Below are 22,639 nucleotides of genomic sequence, written 5' to 3'. Positions count from 1 at the left end.
ACCAGAGGTTCCCAGCCCCTCAGCTGCTCTTTGTGAGTGCAACCTGCTTCCCAAGCTTATTGGAGTATAAAACAAGAGGCAGCCATCTTTGCTAACTTACTGACCTTCACGGGTACCAAGGGTGTGACAAAAAATGAAATAAACGCATAAATGTCTGTGGAGAGTCCATTCGATTTTCTCTCTATCAACCCACATTTTGGAACTCTGAGCTCTTGTAAGCATACCATACACGAGGTGCTGCAACTCCTAGGGGACAAAGCAGTTTTGGCGCCCCCCCCAATATTTTTGGGAGGGGGCCAGGCCCCTCAATCTTCAGAGGGTGCTTGGCTTCACTTCCTGGCTCCTTGAACATCATCAGGACATCACGTGACGTGCGCTTGACATTGGGACATTGTGTTGGGCCTGCTCAATTGACGTGAGAAGATGGCGCCTCTGCCGTATCCAAACAGAAGAGTGTTTTACCATAACTGCACACGTGGACAGCACCAATGTCCTCATCTAGTGCTATTTTTATAGAAATATAGGTGTTGGAACTCTCCCACGTCATCTTAGGATGGCAATGGAGCCCACCTGAGAGGTGCTGGAACTGAGATCCGGTGAGTGCCGGCTGAAATAAAGCCCTGCCTTCATCCGAGAGGAAATATAATCACTAACCGTAAGTCAGAGGAGCTGTGTGTGCCACCAATCCTGTGCTGTGAGCCAAAGACAACTCAGTCAGTGCAAATTAACTGTCTGCAGACTGACAGTCAAGTGTTCCCTCCTATCAGCTTGTGGGAACTGGTGGGAGGGGACAGTCTAAATTCCATCTCATTTAATGTTCCTCGTTGCTTTTCTGCCTTCCGTTCAGCAGCTCTCAGACGGAGCCTGCAAGAGGCAGTGGGTGCCTGCAGATTCCAGGAGCTTGGGTCTTCTGAAGCCAGACCCCAGCCATGCTTGATGTGAGCGTAGTTGTGGCAGGGATCTTGATCCTTCTCTACCACCTGGGGAAATTTTACAGCCCCTATTTTTGGCAGGATGTGGTCTCCTTCTTTCGCGTCCTTCGTACAGGATACAAATGCCACAGGTGTCTCAGCCGCAAACCTCCCATCACCTTACTGGACTTCTTCTTGGCCAAAGTCCAGAAGCACCCAGAGAAGCCCCTGGTCCTCTTTGGAGACGAAACCTATTCCTACCGAGATATCGACAGGCGCAGCAGTCAGATGGCCAGAGTGCTCCGGGACCACGTGGGGCTGAAAGAAGGGGAAACGGTGGCTGTTTTCCTCAAGAACGTCCCTGCCTATCTCTGGGTCTGGATGGGACTGGAGAAGATTGGCAGTGTCATGGCGTGTATCAACTATAACATCCGAGCCAAGTCTCTCTTGCATGCCCTCAGCTCCTGCAAGGCCAAAGTGCTACTGACAACTCCAGGTGATGGTGACTGTTGGCTAGTGGGAAATAGCTGCACCTCAGGGGGGAAATGAAAGCATGTCTGGACTGCACAGTTAGGCCAGTTTGACCACTGCTCTCCTCTGGGCAAGGAATCCTGGCAGCAGCCCCAGACAGCTGCTTTTGAGTGTCATGATTGAATAGTTAAATTTGTTTAAATCGTATTTCTGCTTCCAGGGAAAGGGGTTTGTGTAGAATATGCTGCCTCAGGCGCCCCGAAAACTTGGCCAGTTTTCGGTGGGGAGCACCATTTGCAGCTCTTCTTCTTGCAGGAACATTTCTTGGGCTGGATCCGGAAGAGATTGCGACTAAGGGCTTGTCCACACTTACCTTTCCTCGGCTCTTTCCAGGCATGGTTGGTGATTTAAAGCTTCATGTCTGGGTGCCCTTCTTTTTGCTCCAGGGTTTTCTCTGTGAAAACTTGCTCTTCAGTGCTCAATCTGAGCCAACGTCAATCCAGGGAAAATCTGAATTCAGCTTTAAAGAGGAGCAGGTTTTTGCAGGAAAATCTTGGGGGGGGGGGGGAACGGCTCAAGCACAGAGCCTGTAAAGAGTGGGACAAAAAGTATATAAAGTGTATAAGGCCCTTTTATCCTCTCTTTCTTCCCCGCTCTCACTTATGATGTTGCAGTCCCAGACAAAATGCATGGTCACATTGCTCGATTTTGCAAACTCTGCAAAAAAAAAAAAAAAAAAAGACTTGCTAACTTGGGGCTGATCCACACACTCCCACCCACACCAAGTTCTTTAAAGCTGAATCAGAACAAGCATCAATCAGGGTTTTCTGTGGGTTGACGTTTGCACCCATTGAGCACTAAAGAGCAGGCTTTCACAGGAAAAGCTCTGGAGCAAAATAAATAAATAAATAAATGGGGTGGGGAGGCATCTGGACACAGAGCTTCAAGGCACAGGCCATGGCTGGAAAGAGTGGAGGGAAGGTGAGAGTGGATAAACCTTCAGCTGATGTTTGCAGAGCTCCCTGTTTGCAGAGCTCTCCTTGAACTTTTAAGTTTCCACACTTAAAGTGGGTTAAAGGGCGCTGCTTGCAAAGCACAACAAATCAACTTTTAAAAGATTCATGCTTTTTGCAGCTTGGAAAGCGATGGAGAAAAACATTGGAAAGTGTGGAATGAATTAGGGAATGGTTAATGGGAAAATGTTAAAACACGTAACAAGAAAATCAGGATAAATGCAGAAGAACGCCATTGAAAACACAACTGGGAAAGCCTGCAAACACCCCATTCCACCTCTTTTGGTGACCTTTTGGGTCACGTCCGGGTTTGACGCAATGTGTGTATATACGGTTGCATGCATATTGAACATGCGTAAATGGGGAGTTGCCTGTATTTGAAGATATCCGTGCCTAAGGTTAGGAAGTAAGCGTTAATAAAAAATCTCACCTCTTTTCATGCTCTCTTGAAGATTTCAAGGATGCCATTGAGGATGTCCTTCCTGCTCTAAAGAATGAAGGAGTCCAAGTTTTCTTCCTGAGCGAACACTCCCCAACCGAGGGTGTGGAAGCTTTGCAGGGGCAGATCCAATCCAGCTCAGCCGAGCCTGTGCCCATTTCCTTCAGAGCCAAAGTAACTGCTGAATCTACATCCCTGTATATTTTCACCTCTGGGACTACAGGTGAGGAGGGAAAAGGTCACAGTGATGGGTGAGGGGGGCAATTATGTCTGGAAATCCCATCTTCCTTCTACCTGCCCTACTTGTGTATGGGGTCATTAAGGGAGGGGTAGTGCCTTTCATAAGGGACGTGGGTGGCGCTGTGGGTTAAACCACACAGCCTAGGACTTGCTGATCAGAAGGTCGGCAGTTCGAATCCCCGCGATGGGGTGAGCTCCCCTTGCTCGGTCTCAGCTCCTGCCAACCTAGCAGTTCAAAAGCACGTCAAAGTGCAAGTAGATAAACAGGTACCGCTCTGGCGGGAAGGTAAACGGCGTTTCCGTGCGCTGCTCTGGTTCGCCAGAAGCGGTTTAGTCATGCTGGCCACATGACCCAGAAGCTGTATGCCGGCTCCCTCGGCCAATAAAGCGAAATGAGCGCCGCAACCCCAGAGTCGGCCACGACTGTACCTAATGGTCAGGGGTCCCTTTACCTTTTCCTTAGTGCCTTTGATGGGGAATCTTGTGCTCCTTCTGGGGTAGTTTGTCCACCTTTGGTCCCCATCTTGCACTCAGCTCTCACCTGTGGCTCCTAGAATCTGTCAACATGGGAAGGAATGTATTGGGATCCCAGCATGTTACGCTTTCCCACTGGACGGAGTCATTTGTGGTTGTTAAATGAGCCCTTCTCTTTTTCCTCAAGGGCTACCGAAAGCTGCTATCCTTACCCAGAGGAAGATGCTGATAGCATCCAACCTATCAGGCCACCTTGGGGCCCACGCCAAGGACATCGTCTACATCCCGCTCCCGCTGTACCACTCAGTTGCACTCTTAGTTGGGGTTGGAGGATGCCTGGAAGCTGGTATGTATGGAATGTCCACTCACACGCCTCCTCTGCAAGAGGGTGATAGGCAGAGATGGGTTGATAAGTGCATAGACATACACACATCCATGAGTGCAGATGTACTCTCAAGTTAGACTGAGAGACTGGCCCAAGATCGCCCAGTGATCTTCAGGGCAAGTGGGAACCAGAGCCCTGGTCTCCCGGGTCCTAGTCTGATGCTCTAACCACTACACAACACAACCTCTCTCCACATAGGATCCTTCCTCACCACATATTTGCACTATATACATTGAAAACACCTGCCGCCATTTAATTCTGAACATTCTTTCATCTACCCATGGGAAGAAGCAGACCAGGAAACCTACATGTGAAAGTCAAACATATTCAGGCTGTGTACATAACATGATTTTAAAGCGCACTGCTCCCCTGCGGCAAAGAATCATGGGAACTGTAGTTCACCCCTGACAGAGGTACAGTTCCCAACCTCCTTAACGAAATCCTCCAGCCCTGTTTCAGCTGCTGTCTGGCTCAAGAAGCAAGGAGGCTTTTGTATCTGTGAGGGTTCACTGCACATTTAGAGCAAATCCCTTAGCTGCTGCATTTTGCTCCAGCTGAAGTTTCCAGACACTTTCCAGAAGCAGCCCAACATATGACTTACATTGCAATAATATAATGCATGGCACTTAGAACTGCATCTGCCTATACCAGTGCTCACAACAAGGCCACACCTAAGCCATTGTCTCTCTTTATTCCCACAAGGGTCTACATGTGTCTTGAGACCTAAGTTCTCCGTTTCTGAGTTCTGGAATGACTGCAGACGATATTGCGTCTCCCTGATCCTGTATGTGGGAGAAATGATGCGCTACCTGTGTAATGTGAAAAAGGTAATCGTTGGCGAGAGAGGCCAGTTTTGTTGTTGCAGCAAATTTTTTTCCAAGAATTCAGATGGATTGTCCATTTGGATTCACAGCTGAATCCAAAAATATAGATGGGGGCTGCACCTAGAGGTCAAAGTCAAGAGCCCCACACAGCCCAGGGAGCTTGCAAATGACCACCTGGAGAACACCCATCTTCTTTTCTCATTGTTTTTTTAAAATCCATTTTATTGCCGAGGAACAGCTGGTGAAGCAGGCACACAGTTGCAGGCACTCATTTTATTATTATTTAACTTAAAAATATATTCCTCCTTTTCTAGGCAGCAGTGCCCCTGGTGAAAGCCACCCCATCTCCAAAAAACAAACAAAAAACAAAAAACAAAAAAACCCTCAAATGTTCCAGAAGCTGCATCAATTTCCATTGTAGTTTATGGCCCTGTCAGTTTCTTTTGCTTGGTTTTTAAAAGAAGGCCCATGGGCCCTGGCAGCTACCTGAGAACCAGAATTGGAAACCATGGTTTGGAAACCTTTGGTGACATTGGTTGCCTTCTATCTGTGGCACAGCACGCAAATTGTGAGATTTGTTCCTGCAAGAGCCAGTGAAGGCCGCCAACTTGGGTAGGCAAATTCTGCTGTTGTGCTCTGTTGCTGCTTGTTGGCTTCCCACAGGTATCTAACAGATCAAGATAATAATCATAATAATCATAATAATAATTTATTATTTATACCCCGCCCATCTGGCTGGGCCTAGCCACTCTGGGTGGCTTCCAACAAAATATTAAAATACAGTAATGCATCAAACATTAAAAGCTTCCCTAAACAGGGCTGCCTTCAGATGTCTTCTAAAAGTCTGGTAGTTGTCGTTCTCTTTGACATCTGGTGGGAGGGCGTTCCACAGGGCAGGTGCCACTACCGAGAAGGCCCTCTGCCTGGTTCCCTGTAACTTGGCTTCTCACAGTGAGGGAACCGCCAGAAGGCCCTCGGCGCTGGACCTCAGTGTCCGGATAGAACGATGGGGGTGGAGACGCTCCTTCAGATATACTGGACCGAGGCTGTTTAGGTGTTGTACCAGGTGGGCCACTGCCCTGATTCAAGGCTATTCTTATGGCATACTGTTTAAATAACAGCCCCTCAGCTGCAGTCTGAACCAGGTGAAGTTTCCAAAGAGCCTTCCTAGGAAGCCATTCACAAACCTGACATGTTTGTTATCAGGACAGGAAGCCGGCACTGGTCAGTGTGGCATCATTGTTAGAGTGTTGGACTATGACCTTGGAGACGGGGGTTCGAATCCTCACTCAGCCATGAAGCTAACTGGGTGACCTTGAGCCAGTCACGATCTCTTAGCCTAACCTACTCCACGGGGTTGTTGTGAAGATTAAATGGGGAGGAAGAGAACCATGTCCATCACCTTGAGATCCTTGGAAGATAAAGGTGGCATAGAAATGTATAATAATAATAAATATTAGCAAAGTTTATTTAGTTCAGCAGCGACCCCTCTGACATGCTGCTTTGCAGACAGACAGCGACCGAGACCACTGTGTGCGAATGGCAATAGGCAACGGTATGCGTGCGGAGGTCTGGAAGGAGTTCTTGCACCGATTTGGACCCATCCAAATCTATGAGATGTATGGAGCAACAGAGGGGAACGTCGGGTTTTTTAACACCACAGGAAAAGTCGGAGCTGTGGGAAGGTCCCACTTCCTCTACAAGGTAATGAGAACTAAACTAGAATATCTCAGCAAACCCATAGCTACCTGAAACCCTGTTTAGATACACATTTTTATCTAGATTGGTTTCAGTGGGGAAAGAACCCTTCTCCTGGGTTTGGTACGGTCCAAATTTGTGCATTGCAGATGAAGCCATGAAGTCACTTCTTCAGAGTAGGCCTATGTTCATCACCGCTGTTTGTCCAGCCCTTTGCTGCCCGAAGCAGAGCTCAAATGATGCCCCCTCCCTGTGTGTTTTGGGGGTGTACGATCTTACATGAAATCGCAATTTCACACATGTTTGGGCACCATTCTGAGAGCATGGAGACCAAAACCAGGATGTCCTGATTTAATCAAGGCAGTTGAGGCATATGAAATAGGAGTCTCCAAACAACTCTCAGCACCCTTAATAAGCTAGAGTTTCTCCCAGGATTCTTTGGAAGTAAGCCATGTGTGTTCAAGTGGTATAATAATGCTTGAAATATATAAGGTAAAAGGTAAAGGTAAAGGACCCCTGGATGGTTAAGTCCAATCAAAGGCGACTATGGGGTGCAGCACTCACCTCGCTTTCCAGACTGAGGGAGACGCTGTTTCGGCTGCAGACAGCTTTCCGGGTCATATGGTCAGCACGACTAAACTACTACTGGCACACAGATGAGTGCCAGTGCACAGGGAAATGCAGTTTACCCTCCTGCCACAGCGGTACCTATTTATCTACTCTCACTACTATGCTTTCAAACTGCTAGGTTAGCAGAAGCTGCGACAGAGCAATGGGAGCTCACCCCGTCATGCAGATTCAAACTGCCAACTTTCCGATCGCAAGCCCAAGAGGCTCAGTGGCTTAGGCCACAGTGCCACCCACGTCCCTCTCTTGAAATATATGGAGTGGATGTGGCCCAAGTCTTGCTGCACACAATCCAGAACTTGTTATTCCTGCTGCACTCTATTCACAGGGCATGTCAGGACTGACCACCTCTCCTCTCAGACAGCTAGAAAGCAGTAGAGAGAATGCAACACGAAGGTGAAGCAAGATAAAAGCCCATAGCAGGGGAAAATACAGGGAAAGGTACCAAGAATTTTGTCGACACCCCCCAAGCAAAAATGTAAGACTTGGAAAGATAGTTTGTTGGCATAGTGCAGCCTCCGCAGTGCGAGTTGCCCACTGCCCAGCTGTTCCTGCTGAGGTTCAAGCCTGATCTCGTCCATTATGCCACTCAACGAATCAGTGGCAAAGAGGGGCATGGCTGCCAAGCCACACTGCCAACAGACAAAGAAGCAGCTCCAGTGCCACCTTGCTGCATTTCCTTACTGTGTGCCGAGAAAGGGAAACCCTTTTCTCAGAACTCCGCAAGGAAGCATGTCTGGTGAGGCATTTGGGCATGTGTATATCTGGATTTGTGCCCGTCCACTTTGGGCTTTGCCTCCCAACAACAGCACATCATTAAACTCAAATGAGGCAATGCAGGCAAGAAAGGGGTTCTCTGCCCCTGAGCTTCAGCTGCTACCAGGGAAACTCTAACCAGTGAGGTACAGCAGCAATGTTGAGGGACCTTTGGCTCTCCAGATGTTGATGAAGTATAACTCCCATCAGCCCTGGCAAGCATGGTCAATGGCCAGGGGTGATGGCTGCAGTTCATTCAGCGACACCTGGAGGACCAAAGGTTCTCGATACCTAGTTTAGATTAAGGAGACCAGACTAAAATCTCTGCTCAGCTGCAAAATATTAAATATTATTATTATTATTATTATTATTAGCTATAAGCTCCCTGTTCCCTTGGGTCATTCATAAAATATATTCCAGTCCATGTGTAGCCTTGAATTTCAGCCTTGTGGGATCATGTTTCCATTTCCTGCTTGTTCCACCTCAGAAACTGACAAAGTACGAAATCATCAAATATGACGTTGACAAGGATGAGCCTGTGAGAGACAAGAACAGACATTGCATCCCAGTGACTCCAGGTAAGCCAATAAAGCTGACATTCAGAGAGGAACTGGGCTTTGTATTGTCAGAGTCCTAACTCACAAGAAGGTACTGTACATGGCCTCTAGACTGTGGAAATTGCTCACATCTCTCCCAGTAAGAAAGATGGCAGAGTCCCTTCTTCACACATAGAACAGAAGAAGAATCATCCAAAGAGGAAGTGTGAGCCACTCCTGCTTTGTGTTAAATGTGAAGAGTCTTCATTTTACAGGGCCACCAGAAGGGATGGATGCATCTGTCAGTTTCAACTTCAGTTTCTCATTTCTCCAGTCTTAGGTTGCTTCCTGTTTAATGAGTGTTCATCCAGTTTTGTTTGCAGGGAGATTAGATGCCATTGGTTATTTAATTCATCCTTATTTATTTGCAGGGACGTTAGATGACATTGCATCAAAGCCAGCTTAAATCTTCACTTTCTAGTCCATTTCCCCCATTCCTTTCCTTTGTGCAAAAAGTTCAATATTTGTGGAAAGCAGATTTGTTGCACAAGACCTCCTATAATGTTCAGTTTCTGTTAATTGATTCTCATGAAAACTTACAGATTCTGGCTTCACACAATTAACTCAAGGCAGTGTCAATTTACTCTTGGCAGAAAGCCAAGGTCAGCTTGACCTAGAAACTACTTACTCTGATTGGTTAACGACCAGCACTCAACTCTGTTATCTAGGGATTGCTAGCACAGTTTGGTGTGTTAGGGGTGTGTTAGGAGTAGGAGTGCTGTGCATGGTTAAGAGAGAGAGAGAAAGAAAGGATTTATTTTGCTTTGTTTTGTATGCAGAAACTCTGCTGGTTTTATTTTTCCTTTTAATAAATCCTGTAAATAGTTATTCTGAGTCTAGCTGACTAGTCATTTCCACCTCAACTAGCTTCTTCGCTGTGCAGGAAAACTCTGCTACGTTTGGGCTAAAGCCATTAGAGCTATGCCTGACACTTCAAAGTTCCATGAGGTTATGGGCATTGTGCTGCCAGCCTGAGTTGTGGTGGTGTCAGCATCAACGGCGTTGGTTCCAGTAGTTCCAGAAGTTGTTGTTCCTGTTGGTGCAGCAGATGGACACTGGCTGGTTCCTGACTGTGGTGAGCTGGTGACGCAGTGGACACAAGGACAACAGCTGCAGCGTGTGAGTGCTGGGTGCTGTGGTTCCTGTTTTCTCTCTCGGTGGTCGTGAGTAGCTGGTTCCGTGTTCCAGGGACATCGCTCTCAAGATGGCCTCACAACCAGTTCAGATGGCTTTTGAGCGTCTGAATGACTCCAATTACTTGCTGTGGTCGGAACGCATGCAGGCAGTGCTGCAGAGGGATCGTCTCTGGCAAGTGGTGAGTAAGTTTCCTGCGAAGCCTGATGATGAAGACCTCGATAAAGACCAAAGAGCAAGGGCCACAATTGTCTTGGGGCTGGAAGATTCCCAGTTGCCGTATGTGAGGGGAATCAAGACAGCTAGAGGTGTGTGGCAAGCACTTAAAGAACTCCATGTGTGTGAGACAGCGGTTTCCAAGCTGTTCATTCGCAAGGCATTGTACAAGGCAATGTTACAGCCTGGGGTTACAATGCAGGAACACCTACACAGTTTACAGTTAAAGTTTGCTGCGCTACAGGAAAGAGACTGTGCATTAGACCAGCAGGAGAAGGTGGCTATTATTTTGAGTTCTCTCCCGGAAAGCTGGGATAATTTAGTTTTGTCTCTAGAAGGCATACAGGAGCGTGATTTATCAGTCAGTTACGTTACTGGGCGTTTGAGTGAAGAATGGCAGAAGAGGCAAGAAAGGTCGTTTGCTGCAGAGGCTTCTACAGGCGGGCGGTTTGGAAGGAGTTCTCATGCCGTGCCAGAGGTGAAGCAAAAGCAGCGTCCCGGTGAGGAGTCAGCGTTTGCTGTTAGGCGTTGTTTCCGATGTGGGTCTTCAGCGCATCTAAAACAACAATGTCCGGAGTTGGTCAAGTCTCAGTGGCCGGTGCAGGAGCAGAGACGAGATCAGCAGCAGCAGCAGCGTAAAAGGAAATTCTTCAAACGAAAACAGTCGGCTCAGCTGGTGACCGCCGAGGTCAAGATTGCTGATGAGAAACAAGCTGTCTGGGTGGTCGATTCGGGAGCGTCTCGGCACATCGTAAATTCAGATGAATTGTTTGTTTCCAAGAACTCAGCACAGCGCAGCCAGGTGGCTCTAGCAGACGGAAGTACTTCCGAAGTGATTTCGGGGGGTGCAGTTTTTGTTCCTTGTCTTCATGAATGCCTGCAAAATGTACTTTATGTGCCTTCATTAAGGAGCAATCTGATGTCTGTAGATTGTTTGCTAAAAGCTGGGTTTAAAGTGTATTTTGAAGGAGACAGTTGCATTATTAAGAAGGCTGGTGAGATTTTAGGCACTGCTAAGTCAGAGGGAGGCTTGTTTTGGCTTAAAGCGGGATCTCAAGTTGCAGCAGTAGTCAGTAAATCTCAGCCTGCAGTGAATAACAAAGCTATACATGACAACTGTGTGCACTTATTGCATAGGAAAATGGGGCATGCTGGCTGGAAAAGTATACTAAAAATGTCTGAATTGGCTGATGGGGGTAATTTAAAGAGTTGTAACAAGTACCTTGATTGTAATGTTTGTAAAAAGGTTAAAACCCACAGAGTCTCTTACCCCAGAAGTGACAGAGTTAGTGAGTCACCGCTACAGCTGGTTCACATGGACGTAATTGGTCCGTTTGCTGTAAGCAGGGGTGGATCGCGTTTTTCATTAACAATTGTGGATGACGCCACGCGTTATTCTTGGGTTTTTCCCATGAAGAATAAGGGTGACGTGTTCACTAAGTTTAAAGGCTGGGTGGCATCTGTGGAAAGATTTCTGTCCATTAAACTCAAAAGGATTCAGACGGACAGAGGTGGCGAATTTATGTCAAATGCTTTTAGAGATTGGTTACAAAAGCGTGGCATTGGGCATAGAAAAACGAACGCTTTTTCCCCAGAGGAGAATGGCGTTGCAGAGCGAAAAAACAGATCTTTACAAGACATGATGTTTGCCATGCTTGATGATGCTGATTTGCCCATGTCTTATTGGGGGGAGAGCATGCTCACCGCGTGTTATCTCCAAAATAGGCTCTTTCATCAAACAATAGGTACAACTCCGTACTTTAAATTGTTTCAGAAAAAACCCAAAATTGACCATTTGCATGTGTTTGGATCAAAAGCCTGGGTATTAATTCCAAAACAAATGAGAAAGAAGGGAGATCCTAAGACCAAACAGTTAGTGTTTGTGGGTTACCAGGAGCTGGGAAAAGGTTTCCGTTTTGCTGAAGGGACAAATGGCATTGTGATCTCCAGGAATGCCAATTTTTGTGAACATAGTGGCTGGGAGAGACTACATGCCAATACTGAGGTTTGGTTTGAACCTTCCCAGGAGCTTCATGACTCTGAAGGTAAACATAGAGAATCAGAGTCTGAGGGGGAGGAAAGTTCAGATAAGAGCTCTCAAGAAAGTGGAATTAGCCAGAGACCAGTTGCTAAGCAACAAAAGAGAGGTTCTGAGGAGGAAAGTGGGTCAGAAGAAAAATTTTCTCCCAGAAGATCTAAAAGACAAAACAAAGGAGTGCCTCCGGTGCGTTTTTCTCCAGATACTGCAAATGTGTTTAGTGTAATTGCAGAGCCCAAGAGTTTTCAGGAGGTGTTAAAGTTACCAAAAGAGGAGGCAGAGCTCTGGAAGCAGGCAATGGAGGAAGAGATGTCCTCTCTGAATGAGCACAAGGTTTTTACACCAGTAGCAGCGCCTGAGGGGGCAAAGATTGTAGGCTGCAGGTGGGTGTACAAACTTAAACCTCTGGTGACAGGAGAGTACAAATACAAAGCTCGTTTAGTGGCTCAAGGATACTCTCAGAGGCCTGGAAAAGATTATGACGAGACTTTTTCCCCTACTGCTAAGGGGGACAGTGTAAGGCTGATTCTAACGCTTGGAGCAAAGAGAAAACTCCTGTTAAACCATTTTGATATCCAGACTGCATATTTACATGCATCAATATCAGAAGACCTGTATCTAGCCGAACCGCCTGGTTATGAGACAGGTTCCAATAGAGTGTTGAAATTAAACAAAGCTCTATATGGTCTCAAACAGGCTGCAAGATCTTGGAACAAATGTTTCCATGAGGCCTTAGTGTCATTTGGTTTCAAGCAGAGTACAGCTGACAATTGTGTTTATGTACGTGGTACAGGCAGTGATCAAGAGTTTTGTCTGATTTATGTAGATGATGTATTGTATGCTTGCAAAACAGATAAACAAACTAAAAGGTTTGCCAAGCAATTGTCCAGTAAGTTCAAAATGAAAGACTTAGGCCCGGTTAGGACATATCTAGGGTTGGAAGTGTGCTGGGCCCAAGATGGCAGCTGCCTAATTAGTCAGCAGAACAAAGTTAAACAACTACTGACTACATACAGGATGCAGGATTGCAAAGGGGCAGTGGTGCCTATGGATCCAGGTTTCATAAAAACACTTCATATAGATAAGAGTCCTAAATTTGAACATCCTGATGTATATCATTCTGTAATTGGAAGTTTATTGTATCTAGCACAGTGGTCCAGACCTGATATTAGCTATGCAGTAGGCATATTAAGTAGATTGGTCTCAAAACCCACACTAAATGCCTGGAAAGGGGTAAAACAAGTTCTGAGATACCTCAAACAGACAATTGGCTATATGTTACAATTAAATTCTTCAGAGGATGAAATGTTGAGTTGCTACTGTGATAGTGACTGGGGAAATTTGCCGGATAGAAAATCTGTCACAGGACTAGTCATAATGGTCGGTGGAGCTTTAATCAGCTGGCGGTCACGCAAGCAAGACGTTGTAAGTGTGTCATCAACGGAATCCGAGTACGCCGCATTGAGTGAATTGTGCAACGAGGTGATTTATTTCAAGCATTTGTTAGCAGATTTAAATGTAAATTGTGGAGAACCAGTACGAGTTTACATTGATAATCAGGCTTGTATAACCTTAAGTAAAACAGAGGGTTTCAAATCACGTTCCAAACATATCTCTGTAAAATACCAAAATGTACGTTGCTGTGTACAAGACAATATAATCACATGTACTTATGTATCAAGTGAAGAAAATGTAGCAGATGTATTAACTAAACCATTGGCAAAGATAAAGAACAAGCAAATGTGCAAGGGTTTAGGTTTGCTGGAAAAATAATCTCCTACATAGGTGTTATTTGATGTTAATTGTCCAGCAGAATCTGTGAGGGGGTGTTCAGTTTCTGTTAATTGATTCTCATGAAAACTTACAGATTCTGGCTTCACACAATTAACTCAAGGCAGTGTCAATTTACTCTTGGCAGAAAGCCAAGGTCAGCTTGACCTAGAAACTACTTACTCTGATTGGTTAACGACCAGCACTCAACTCTGTTATCTAGGGATTGCTAGCACAGTTTGGTGTGTTAGGGGTGTGTTAGGAGTAGGAGTGCTGTGCATGGTTAAGAGAGAGAGAGAAAGAAAGGATTTATTTTGCTTTGTTTTGTATGCAGAAACTCTGCTGGTTTTATTTTTCCTTTTAATAAATCCTGTAAATAGTTATTCTGAGTCTAGCTGACTAGTCATTTCCACCTCAACTAGCTTCTTCGCTGTGCAGGAAAACTCTGCTACGTTTGGGCTAAAGCCATTAGAGCTATGCCTGACACTTCAAAGTTCCATGATATAATTCCACAGACTGAATTTGTTGGTATGTGATTGAATCCTACCTGAAAATAGGATTCTATACCAGCTAATTTTTATGTTATTTTTTAATTTTAATTTTAATTTTAATTTTAATTTTTATTTTTTAAATTTTATTTTATTTTTTAAAAGCCGCACAAAAAATTGTTTCTTCTATTGTACACATGATTGTGTGGGATTTCCCCTAATATTCACATTTTGGAAAGTAATTTTTTGTAACATAATGAGTTTCTGGCCTGTCTTGAATCTACTGCTCAGGGATTTCACAGAGTGGCTCAACGGAGGCCAGCATCCTGCCAAATCAGTATATTCTGCAGCAATCAGGTGTGGCGATGTGCTTCACCCGATTTAGGGACGAATGCCTGAGGAAACAGTGTCCTAAAGCAGAGTCACTCGCATGTGCTCCCTTGCTGTGCATTCTGACAGCTGCTAGAGATGCCAGCAGTGGCAGATGTCAGTGGCAGCAAGAACTGTAGGAAGGCTGGTCCCCAGTAGCATTGGCACCCAGTCGTCTTGCCCGTGGTTCTTTGTTGGAGGATGAATATTAGTTGATTCAGCTTCATTCCCTTTTCTTTTCCCAGGTGAGACAGGCTTGTTTGTGGCCAAAATCACTGGGCTTGCCCCGTTCTCTGGCTACGCAGGAGACCGACAGAAGTCGGAGAAGAAGATTCTCCGGGATGTTTTCACCAAAGGAGACTGCTACTTCAATAGCGGCGACCTTCTGATGGAAGACCAAGAAGGCTTTCTATATTTCAAGGACCGGGTAGGAGATACTTTCCGGTGAGTCCCGCCGCACAGGTTCTGCGGCTGATATTCTGACAAATGTAGAACAGGCAGTCAGCACCAGTGTTTCATTAGCATAGGTAGCATTCACAAATGCTGGCAAACACCTAAGAGCTAGTGTAGGGCAGTAGCTCAGAGTGTCATGAAGCGTCTAGTTCAAATCTCACCACCGTTGTCCCCAGGTGTAATTTGGGTATAATAAGGCTCACTTATCTTATAGATGTTGTTGCAAGGTGGGGATGGGAAACCTGTAATCCTGCAGGTGTTGCTGTACTACAGTTCCCATCTTCCCTGACCACTGGCCACGCTGGTTGAGGTTGATGGGAGTTGAGGTCCAGCCAGATCTGGAAGGCCACAGGCTCCCTATTGTCGCCGTAAGGATCGCAACAAGATCTTGTAAGTGAAGAGCTCTGAATGATTACCGTAAAACCAGTATCCAAATACTAATAAGTAATTTTATCTCATTACTGATAACAAAATATCTAGCCCATCCTTTGTCAATGGTTAGTCACTGCTTCAATGAATAGGACTGGATCTATGTACTTTTGCTCTTTCTACTGATCGTTCATTGGTTTTTTTAGATGCTTGTTCATTGTATTTTAGGGTTGGTTGTTTTGATACTGTTGTTAGTCGCCCAGGCTATTCTAAATAAACAGCAGGAAAGGAAGATGCACTTAAATAAGGAAGATCCCAGGGTGCGTTACAAGGCAATAATACAGTAAGGGCCCCTCTAGACTGGTGTTTCTTCATGGATATATTCTGCACAATGCCATTGGTGTAATAATAGCGCATTAGTGGTGGATTTATACTGGACCATCCGCACATCATTTTGCTTTATGAGTTGTTCTGCGATGCTTCCCCGATGTTAATGCATCACCTGGAAGGGATCCAGCAAAAACTGCACTCTGCCAAGCATTTGTGGCATTAAAGGTTACTGGATTAGAAGCAGGAAGTTACGGGAGCTTTAACAGTTGGGAACAAAGCCCTGTGTCCGCCCTGAAACTTTTGCAGGCACAAACAGTATTGAAAGAGGGAGCATGTATAACTGCCCTGATACCGTCATGAGCACAAAGTATGTATACAATTAAAAGGGTGTTTGGAGGGCCCCCGAAACAACCGCTATATCAAACCAACACAGCACAACTTACGGTATATAAGCAGGCGAGGACGCAGCATTCGAAAACACCAAGGAACCACAAACTGGCCTCCTCGCTTGCGCCAATGACAAAATTCCCGATTATGAACGAAAGGAGAGATGTTCACTTTTACCAAACCCATCTGGGAATAATCTGTTTTGTCCATGCAGCTGGAAAGGGGAAAACGTAGCCACTACAGAAGTGGAGAACATCCTGGCACCACTGAGATTCATCCAGGAAGTCAATGTCTATGGGGTACCAGTGCCAGGTGGGTCTGAAATTCCATTGGATCAAAACCCGTCTTTCTGCTGCCACATTTAGCATCCAAATATATGGCAAGATTATCCGCTCACCAACAACAAGGTTCAGTCGCTCACGAACGGCTGTAGCTCTTGGGTCATTTGGGTTCTGTGAACCGATTTGTGAAAGGCTGGTAGGCAGATATCCCCAGACTGCAACTGAATCACTCTTGCAAGATAGTGGTCACGCCCACAACATACATTTAAAGAAGCCTATGTTTAAAGAGTCCGTGTGGTGTAGTGGCTAGAATGCTGGACTAGGAGCTGGGAGACCAGGGTTCAAATCCCCACTCAGTCATGAAGCTCACTGAAGTGACCTTGGGCCAGTCTCTCACTCTCAGCCTCACTTACCTCAAAGGGTTGTTGTGAGGATAAAATGGGGAGGAGGTGAAGCTTGTTCACTGCCTTGAGCTTCTTAGAGGAAAAGTGGTATAGAAATGAAACAAACAAAACATTTAACGCACACTTAGAGCCCATGGCTTCCTCAAGGAATCCTGGGAAATGCAATCTGTTAGGGGTTCCAGGAATTGTAGCTCCCGGGATTCTTGGGAGGGGCAGAAATCATAGAATCAACAAATTGTAGAGTTGGAAGGGAACACGAGAGTCATCTAGTCTGACCCCCTGCAACGCAAGAAGCTTTTGCCCAACGTGGGGCTCAAACCCATGATCCTGAGATGAAGAGTCTCATGCTCTACCGAAGTGTGTTTTCAGTGTACCGTGTGACAATCTGGAGGCAATGCTGCATTTCTGTGCTGGTTGTCAAGGAAAGGTTCTTGTTTTCCTCCACGGCTAGCTCAAAAACCAAAGTGGTCAATGTAGAAAATCCAGATTTTTTTGGGGAAAAGGAAAAGATCAGAAGAACAAGAAACTGGATCATTCATATGGCAGGGTAAGCCTGTGTGAATTGGAGTGTTTTTAGCTAGCCAGTCCACAGCTGTTCTAGGTGCATTCATTTACATGTGACATGGCTTTCCACACACCCACTCAACCAACCAACCAACCAACCAACCAACCAACCAACCAACCAACCAACCGGTCCCTTCTGGTTTGTTCCAGGCCATGAAGGAAAGACTGGGATGGCTGCAATCTGCCTTAAGAAGGGGCACTCCTTTGATGGGCAGAAGCTGTATGCGCACACCAAGGATTTCCTGCCAGCTTATGCCATACCTCGCTTCGTTCGCATCCAGGTACGATCCCTTCTTGTCACTTTCCTCCCTGTGCTTGCGGCCTTGAGAAACCCCATAGGTCAGCCTCCTACCCTGGGAATTCTTCCCTTCCCTGCCTCTCACACTTCATCAGCCATCCATCACCTTCTTGCTCAGCTGTTTCTCAATCAATGAAGCACCAGGGGGCAAGACTGTGCGGAGAGGAGGCTGGCTGGGTACAATATGTCTTTCTGAGCCTGTGCATGAATGGGCATGTGTGTTTGAGAGAGTGTGGGGCACGGATTCCTCTATAGTGTCCTTTCCTGACTTTTTGGCTGATTCCTAATCAGAGGAGCAGTAAGGGGAGGGGAAAGGTTGTGTGTGTGTGTGTGTGTGTGTGTGTGTGTGTGTTGCATGAATGTGTGAGTGTGAAAGGGTGTAGAATGACCTCACCCATGGCCAGCTCTGCACACACACAAACACACACAGCCAAGAGAATGAGACCCTCCAGCTGAAAAAGCGTTCCCTGCCTATAGACAAGCACTGACCCAGGACAGGCCAAGTCAGAAGACATAGTCTCATCCGGACTTTCTTTTGTGCCACACTTTCCAAGTACAGGTCTGTGCTTTAAAACTCTGTGTCCAATAAGTTTTTTGGTTTTTTGTTTATTTTCTCTGGGGGCTCCCCCCTGCCGGGAAAACCTGTATTTTACCGCTGAATCAGAGCAAACATTAATCCATGGAAACAGGGGTGCTAATTTGAATAAAATAGGGGGGGCAGGAATTGTATGAGAGGGAAGGACGTTGGCCCCTAGGAGTTGGCTCCTATGCATGGAAGCCCCGATTGTCATTTCCTCCGAGCTTTCCCAGGGAAAGTGCCAGGATAAAAAAAACAACACTCAAAGACAGACAGCACAAAAGGAAGTCTGGATGAGACCTGAGTCATAGATCCATGTTGTTTGGCCTTCAGCAACCGGGTGTAAATGAACAGAGTGAAATCCACTCTCGTTATCTCTAATGAGATGCTTAGGATGCCAGCTCCCCATGCAGAGCTCAGAGCCTGTTCTTGTACATCTGTCTGCCACTGCTCAAAACACTGACTCCCTTGGCCTGCTCTAGGAATGTCTTGGAGCGGGGTGCCGTTGGTTGTTCTCTACTCACTGCACTGCTCTTTTCCATGCAGGACACCCTGGAGATCACGGGCACTTTCAAGCAGATCAAAAGCCAGTTGGTAAAGGAAGGATTTGACCCTGCTGTCATCAGTGACCCCCTCTTCTTCCTCGATGACTCTGAAGAATGTTACATGCCCTTGACTCCACAGATCTTCAGCACCATTGCAGAGAGGAAGCTGAAGCTGTGAAAAGGAGCAATTGTCTCTTTAACTGCCCTAGTGGCAACCTAGGAACAACTATAGTGTTGAGCTACTTGGCTTCTGCCTAGGAAAGAGGGGATAATCTATTGCCACGGCAGAGCTTTCCAAACTTTTCATGTTGGTGACACACTTTTTAGACATGCATCATTTCATGACACAGTAATTTAGTTTTACTAGCAAACCAGAGGTTAGCGAGGGGAGCATTCACGTGACATACCTACACACTGCAGCCGACACACAAATGTGTCACGACACATGGTTTGGAAAGCTCTGTGCCATGGTTCTCAAAGTGGGCAGTGAGCCACCCCGGGTTGTGGAGAAGGGATTACACGGTGGGTGCTAAGAGACAAGTGGGGGTGGCCCTGGAGGTGTAAATGACTATTGGATTGTGAACAAATGTGGGGGGGAAATTTCCCCAAAATTTTATTAGTTTTCCACATTTATGACAAATTTAACATATGAAACACACAAAACACATTACAATACTAAAAGGGGGGGGGGACACATATTCTTTCTTATTTTAATTTTCATTGTTAAGTAACTTCCTCAAATCCCCCCCAACTGAATTTCATTATATCACCTTGTAACAGTTCTCCCAAACATCTTTCTAGATAATTAGTTCCTTCAATTGACTATATTCAACTCTTTTCTTATTATCTTAAAACCATATTGCTATGCCACATTCTTATTGTTATCTGTAATGGTTCTAGGGGTTGCTCGTGCGTAAGCCAACACCTGGCTGGGTTGCCTGAGTGAACCTTTTCTGTCCGGACAGCCACTCACCCGTGGCTGTCTCAATTGCTGGCAGAATCCGTCAGTGGGCGTTTCTTAAACTTCTTCCAGCAAAGAACTCTTTGACGCCTAGTCTCCTCCTACTCTCCCTGCGCGGAAGCCTTCTGCGCAAGGAGGGCGTAGGCAGCGGAGGACCCTTACTCTCCCCGCTGGTCCCCGGCAAGGAGTCATGGGACTGCCTCACCGATTCCCCCATCTGCCCCCCTTCTCCACTGGTGCTACGCTGATTCTCTTCCCCAGAAGCTGGGCTGCCTCTCCCCATCCCGGGACGCTCTCTGGAATCCCTCTGGAGCTTGCTCTCTCCCTCCAGCACTGATGGCAGTTCCCTGACATTATCCTAGGCCTGTTTAGTACTTTCAAGAACCTTCTCAATTATCTTATATTACAATATTATAGTCTTTAACTTTCATCCAGTCTTCTTGTTATTCCTCCTCTTTCTGTTCACGAATTCTTCCAGTCAGGTCAGCCAGCTCCAGAAACTCCAACATCTTCATCTGCCGTTCTTCTACCGTTGGTTTTTCTTGAGATTTCCAATTTTTTGCTAATAGCAGTCTTGCCACTGTAGTGGCATACAAAAATAACCTAACATCTTTTTTGGGCAATTCCAATCCTATTATTCCAAGTAAAAAGGCTTCTGGTTTCTTTACAAATGTATATTTCAACATTTTTAAAAACTCATTATAAATCTTTTCCCAGAAGTCCTTAACCTTAGGACACGTCCACTACATATGGTAAAAGGTGCCTTCCTTTTCTTGACACTTCCAGCATGAGTTATCATACGTATGATAAATCTTTGCTAGTTTTACCAGGGTTAAGTACCACCTATAAATCATTTTCATAATATTTTGTTTTAGTACCGTACATGCCATGAACTTAACCCCTTTCTTCCACAACCTTTCCCAATCTTCCAACATTATATTGTGTTCCACGTCTCTTGCCCAATCCATCATAAGAGATTTGACTTGTTCATCCTTTGTATGCCACTCCAACAGCAAATTATACATTTTAGATAGATTTTTAACATCCGTATCTAACAACACCGTTTTCAGTTTGTTTTTTTCCGTTGCAAAACCATTTTTCTTATCAAACATATACAACTCATTGATCTGGTAATATTGTAACCAACCATCCAGTTTATCTTTAATTTGATCAAATGGTCTCAATTTCATAGAATCATAGAATCATAGAATCATAGAGTTGGAAGAGACCACAAGGGCCATCGAGTCCAACCCCCTGCCAAGCAGGAAACACCATCAGAGCACTCCTGACATATGGTTGTCAAGCCTCTGCTTAAAGACCTCCAAAGAAGGAGACTCCACCACACTCCTTGGCAGCAAATTCCACTGTCGAACAGCTCTTACTGTCAGGAAGTTCTTCCTAATGTTTAGGTGGAATCTTCTTTCTTGTAGTTTGGATCCATTGCTCCGTGTCCGCTTCTCTGGAGCAGCAGAAAACAACCTTTCTCCCTCCTCTATGTGACATCCTTTTATATATTTGAACATGGCTATCATATCAGCCCTTAGCCTCCTCTTCTCCAGGCTAAACATGCCCAGCTCCCTTAGCCGTTCCTCATAAGGCATCGTTTCCAGGCCTTTGACCATTTTGGTTGCCCTCCTCTGGACACGTTCCAGTTTGTCAGTGTCCTTCTTGAACTGTGGTGCCCAGAACTGGACACAGTACTCCAGGTGAGGTCTGACCAGAGCAGAATACAGTGGCACTATTACTTCCCTTGATCTAGATGCTATACTCCTATTGATGCAGCCCAGAATTGCATTGGCTTTTTTAGCTGCCGCGTCACACTGTTGGCTCATGTCAAGTTTGTGGTCAACCAAGACTCCTAGATCCTTTTCACATGTACTGCTCTCAAGCCAGGTGTCACCCATCTTGTATTTGTGCCTCTCATTTTTTTTGCCCAAGTGCAATACTTTACATTTCTCCCTGTTAAAATTCATCTTGTTTGTTTTGGCCCAGTTCTCTAATCTGTCAAGGTCGTTTTGAAGTGTGATCCTGTCCTCTGGGGTGTTAGCCACCCCTCCCAGTTTGGTGTCATCTGCAAATTTGATCAGGATGCCCTTGAGTCCATCATCCAAGTCGTTGATAAAGATGTTGAATAAGACCGGGCCCAAGACAGAACCCTGTGGCACCCCACTAGTCACTCTTCTCCAGGATGAAGAGGAACCATTGATGAGCACCCTTTGGGTTCGGTCAGTCAGCCAGTTACAAATCCACTGAGTGGTAGCATAGTCAAGACCGCATTTTACCAGCTTCTTTACAAGAATATCATGGGGCACCTTGTCAAATGCCTTGCTGAAATCAAGGTAGGCTACATCCACTGCGTTCCCTTCATCTACCAGGCTTGTAATTCTGTCAAAAAACGAGATCAGGTTCGTCTGACATGACTTATTTTTCAGAAATCCATGCTGACTATTGGTGATCACAGCATTCCTTTCTAGGTGCTCACAGACTGTTTGCTTAATGATCTGCTCCAGAATCTTCCCTGGTATTGATGTCAGACTGACTGGGCGGTAATTATTTGAGTCCTCTCTTTCCCCCTTTTTGAAAATAGGGACAACATTTGCCCTCCTCCAGTCTGCCGGGACTTCGCCTGTTCTCCAGGAATTCTCAAAGATGACTGCCAGTGGTTCTGAAATCACATCTGCCAGTTCTTTTAATACTCTTGGATACAGTTCATCTGGCCCTGGAGACTTGAATACATCTAGACTAGCCAAGTATTCTTGTACTATCTCCTTAGTTATTCTGGGCTGTGTTTCCTCTGCTGAATCATTTGCTCCAAATTCTTCAGGTCGGGCATTGTTTTCTTTATCGGAGAAGACTGAGGCAAAGAAGGCATTGAGGAGTTCAGCCCTTTCTGTGTCCCCTGTTTGCATTTCACCATCTTCTCCTCTGAGTGACCCCACTGTTTCTTTGTTCTTCCTTTTGCTACGAACATACCCATAAAAGCCTTTTTTGTTGCTTTTAACCTCTCTAGCAAGCCTGAGT

General features: G+C 45.7%; 1 protein-coding gene across 1 annotated transcript; it reads left to right on the top strand.

Moving 5' to 3' along the window:
* Positions 1–814: 814 nt before the first annotated feature.
* LOC128399435 (long-chain fatty acid transport protein 2-like) lies at positions 815–18,894 on the top strand. Its single transcript, XM_053360901.1, has 10 exons — positions 815–1,407; positions 2,848–3,057; positions 3,736–3,894; positions 4,636–4,760; positions 6,267–6,461; positions 8,326–8,416; positions 14,695–14,893; positions 16,203–16,300; positions 17,388–17,518; positions 18,659–18,894. Exons 1-10 carry the CDS (start codon positions 930–932, stop codon positions 18,833–18,835), a joined length of 1,863 nt encoding a protein of 620 aa, XP_053216876.1. The 5' UTR covers positions 815–929; the 3' UTR covers positions 18,836–18,894.
* The last annotated feature ends 3,745 nt before the right edge of the window (positions 18,895–22,639 follow it).

The sequence above is a fragment of the Podarcis raffonei genome, chromosome 13 (assembly GCF_027172205.1).
Source record: "Podarcis raffonei isolate rPodRaf1 chromosome 13, rPodRaf1.pri, whole genome shotgun sequence".
Classification (NCBI taxonomy): Eukaryota; Metazoa; Chordata; class Lepidosauria; order Squamata; family Lacertidae; genus Podarcis; species Podarcis raffonei.
This window is presented reverse-complemented; position numbering and strand designations above follow the sequence as displayed.